We start from the raw sequence: 4,783 nt of genomic DNA, 5'->3' as shown, positions 1-4,783 counted from the left end.
CAGTATTCAACCAGAATGCCATTAACTTATAATGCTCAAATAACCATGGACTCTTGCATGCATGTAAGAGAAAACCTCAGTATTCAACCAGAAGACAAACCCTCAGAATTCACAATAATAATCCAAATGCCATTAATTTATGATGCAGTAGCCGCACTTAACCTCTAAACAATACAGCTAACAATCATAGCTTCCCGTAGACATTTACCCAAATTTGCATAAAACCCATGCAGCTAGACAAACCCCCAGAATTAAACCAGAATGCCATTAACTTATAATGCTCAAATAACCATGGACTCTTGCATGCAGCTAACACAGCACGCAGCAACCGCATTGTGTTTTCACCACAGACAATAGAACAAATAGAAACGAAAAATCGCACAGACCGCACAGCTAAACAACCAAGCAATCATAATAACCCAAAGGCCCCCAACAGGGTAAAACCCAAATAGCAATGGACTCTTGCATGCAGGTAACAGAAACCACTTACCAAAGTCACACCGAGCAGACAGGAACCCCATCGCAGCCGAAAAATCGCACAGACTGCAGAGCTAAACAAGCAAGTAACAACACCCGAGCAGGCAGGAACTCCACCGCAGACGAAAAATTGCACAGACTGCAGAGCTAAACAAGCAAGTAACAATACCAACCCAAACGCCGCGAAGACAGTAAAACCCAAAGGCCGCGAAGACAGTAAAACCCAAGCCGAAATTTCCAGCATCTCGAAGAGGAACAGCTGGCCGCCGATGAGATCACCACAGCGCATGCCGACCACAGCTAAGACAAACCCTCAGTATTCAACCAGCATGCCATTAACTTATAATGCTCAAATAACCATGGACTCTTGCATGCAGGTAAGAGAAACCCTCAGTATTTAACCAGAACACACACCCTCAGTATTCAACCAGAATGCCATTAACTTAGCCGAACTTACCAAACGCACACCCAGCAGGCAGGAGCTCCACCGCAGACGAAAAAACCCACAGACTGCAAATAACATCACCCGGGCGCAACTCTACCGCAGAGCAACCATCGCACAGACTGCACAGCCGAACAAGCAAGTAACAATACCAACCCAAATGACGCGAAGACAGTAAAACAGAGCCGCAACATTCCCCAATCTCGAGGACGGACACCTGGCGAGCGATCAGACGACCACAGCGCATGCAACCACGTGCCCCTCACGCGCGCCACCTCCGATTCGCCTCGATCCATGCGAAGCGCGTAATAAGACCCCCATTCCATTCCGCCCCGTAAACCTTATTCTCACTTAGGAAAACGCCCAAATATTTCCCAATATCGCCGCGGTCAACCCAAAGTCAGCGATCTATCGATCGCTTATAGTCCCCGGCAGGGACTAATAAGAGCAGATATAGTACGGATACGGAAATGAGAGAAGATATAGTACGTCTACTTCCGTATCTGTAAAGTAAACGGTTGAAACCTTCGTAAAATGAATGATCTTATGGGTACATATATCATGGGAAAAATCATTATACTTTACACGGTTACTCATGGAAATACACGTCTTTTTTGACGAGTCCTTGTATTCTTAAGAACGCTGAGGGTCATATTACAAAATGTATGTATGCTGACAGATAAAGGAATAGGGCAAGGAAGCTCAACACGATCACTATTTGTTCGCTTTGTGTCGCTTATGGCCTCTCTTCTACATGATGGTGCAGGAATTCGTATTGTCTTCACTGAGCATGGAAGTGTACTGCTGGTCTGTGCGATTAGGGTTCATGAGAAAACCCGGGTCCACGTTCCGAACGTAGCCACGAGGAGCCTTCCTGTCATAAGCCCCAGCAGCGTAGGGATGGTATGCCATTTCGGCAGGTACATAAGGCCAAATCTCCGTGGGCTTACCGGTGCGCTTCACCCTCCTTAGCACTTTGTATACCTCCACGTATCCAGTAACGGTTAACTTTTGCTCCTTTCTGTCCACATCCACCGATTGCACGCCTGCGTATGTGAGATTCATCGCATGAGATACGTTGTTCTAAGAGATGATACAATCACCATTAAGGTTTATATTTATGATAAAGTATTGTATAACTGATCATAATATCTGAGAACATCTTAATATGATTTATAATACTAAAAGCGATGCACCATGTGAACAAACCCAGTTAAAGAACCACACCAAAAGCTCAGTGCTCACCTTTCATGGACGAGACTGACCTCCTCACTTTCTCCTCACAGCCGTCACAATCTATATTGCGGACCCTCAACACCACAGTCTGCACCAGTTCCAGAAATTAAAACAATGATCAGCTTTGCAGGATCAAATTTACGGCGTTGTCTAGGTTTTGGAGTTTTGGGCGGAATATAGCGAAACAATTTAAGAAAAAAATAATAATTTAAAATTTAAAATATACTTTGGTCAGTATAATTTTTTAACCAGTAACATTTATTAAAAAATTTAAGTTCAAATTTGTGATTACAATAAATTTCTACCATATTTTTAACCCTAAAAAATTATCAAATCTATCCAATTTTTAATCCATTCCAACTCATTCTAACTTGTAATTACAACAAATCCTTACCATATTTTTAATCCTAAAAAACTACCAACCCCATCGAATTCGTAATGCATTCTAACCCAGAAAAAAAACCTACCAAATTCTTAATCCATTTTAACGCAGGGAAAATTCTTAATCCATTTTAACCCAGGAAAAAAAAACCAAAGGAACCAAAAAAAAACATTACATACTCATCTAAACTGGAAATTAACTAAATATACATCATAATTATTTAATAAAAACTTGTAATTACAATAAATCCCGACCATATTTTTAATCCTAAAAAACTATCAACCCCTACCGAATTGTTAATCCATTCTAACTTCTAATTACAACAAATCCTTACCATATTTTTAATCCTAAAAAACTACCAACCCCTACCGAATTTTGAATCCATTCTAACCCCAGGGTAAAACCGCTACCGAATTCTTAATTCATTCTAACCCCAGGGAAAAAATACCAGAGGACCAAAAAAAGAAAGCACAGAAAAGTATCACATGCTCATTTAAACTGGAAATTAACGAAATACACATCATAATTAATTAATAAAAGTGGGGGATGCAGTCGAACAAACTCGATACATAATCCAGCGCGCCCATCGAGCAGAAACTTGAAAGAAATCTTGAACGGAACAGCGAGAGACACCCGCTTCTACACGATTACACGGTTTTTTTGGAAGATGAAGGATAGTCCGTCATCATATGACAAACATACGAGGCGGTTCAATGGCCGAAGTAGCGATTTCTCATGGCCGTAAATTTTGTGGTATCGTAATGTAATGTAATTTAATTTAATTATATATATATATATATATATATATTTTAAACGGGTAAAATTGTAAAGGAAATTGTATAAGTGGAATTTAGTTTAAAAAAATAATAAAATTGGCAACAAAGATATAAAAAAATAAAATTGGTAAAAAGGAATTAATAAATTTTATTAGTGCATAAAATATTAAAAAATTATAGTTCAATGAAATAATTTACATGGTTGTGTCTAGTAGAAAGATGTGAATATGCACTAAACACACAAATAATTTTAGTTAAATGGCTATGAAGTCATCAATTAATTATCTCATGTAACAGGTAAGTGGAGATAGTAATAGTTAAGTAAATGACCATGTTTGACGGAGCTTGTAAGGTCATTGTGGAGCAAGGATGATTCTACACCTATCAACTTTTCACATTTTCTCTTTAAAGTTGGGCCTATGAAATGACACTAAACAAAAGGCTGATTAGTCTTTAGGGGCTGCTACATTTTTTGTTATTGAAGAATATAAAGAAGATGAAAGTTTATGGCAATTCAAAAACCAAGTTGAATGGGAAAACAAAAGATTTAGGTTCCATTGTCTTCATCTTGAGGTTTGACAACCTAAAATTCGAGCTTTGCAAGAAGAATAGTCAATTCTGTCCCTGACGTAAATTTTGTGTGTATCCCATGTGCTCACTCAGGCCTCAGATTCTTTGAATCACGGTTCACACATTATTTCAATCAGCGTTTCACTAGCTTCTACAAGATTACACGGCTCCTAATTTCCTTGGACGAATGGAAAATGGAGCACGGTGACAAACATGCAAGACAATTCAATTGCTGAAGCATTGCCTTCATTTGGCCGTAACTTTTCGTAAATTTTGTGGGTCTCTGGTGATTTCAATTTGCTTTATTCTCACTCAGGCAGCCGCATTGTTTGAATCAACGGTTCGCCTCGATGATCGAAGCATTTCAATGCCAGCGGACATGTGGATCAGGATCAAATGTGAGGGTCATAATATGATGATTTGAAGGGTTGTGGTTGCTTTAATTTTTCTGATATTTTTTTTAGTTGGATAAAAAGTGTGATTAAAACCCAATTAAGATATGTATTGTTAATTGTATGTGTATGTGGTTTAATAGTTGAGTGTGTATAATGGTTAAATGTATTTGTTTTATTTTATTTAGGCTTAAGTTTAAATCTTAAAAGTGTGGAGTCTATCTATTTTAGTAAATTTTATAATTAAATTAATGAAGTGATACTTTATTTTATAAATAATAAAATTTCAATTTAAATTGATATTGATTTTAAAAGTATATTATTATTGTTATTTTATAATTTTGAAATATAATTATAAAATAAGTTAAATATATAAGTCAATTTTCTAATATATTATTAATAAAAAATCTAAATCAGTGATATAAATTTCAAAATATTATAGGTATTTCAATCTAATACTTTTAATATCTAATTATTTAAAAATGTCTTTATGTTTTTCTTATTATTT

At 37.0% G+C, this 4,783-nt stretch overlaps 1 protein-coding gene across 1 annotated transcript; it reads right to left on the bottom strand.

Moving 5' to 3' along the window:
• Window positions 1-1,442: 1,442 nt before the first annotated feature.
• LOC149144046 (heavy metal-associated isoprenylated plant protein 20-like) lies at window positions 1,443-2,303 on the bottom strand. The gene is made up of 2 exons (XM_089453226.1): window positions 2,165-2,303; window positions 1,443-1,965 (listed from the first exon to the last, which is right to left on the bottom strand). Exons 1-2 carry the CDS (start codon window positions 2,169-2,171, stop codon window positions 1,670-1,672), a joined length of 303 nt encoding a protein of 100 aa, XP_089309352.1. The 5' UTR covers window positions 2,172-2,303; the 3' UTR covers window positions 1,443-1,669.
• Window positions 2,304-4,783: the final 2,480 nt, after the last annotated feature.

Source organism: Pinus tabuliformis, chromosome X (genome assembly GCF_031772625.1).
Source record: "Pinus tabuliformis cultivar Carrire ecotype Pingquan chromosome X, CPIR1, whole genome shotgun sequence".
NCBI classification, from domain to species: Eukaryota; Viridiplantae; Streptophyta; class Pinopsida; order Pinales; family Pinaceae; genus Pinus; species Pinus tabuliformis.
This window is presented reverse-complemented; position numbering and strand designations above follow the sequence as displayed.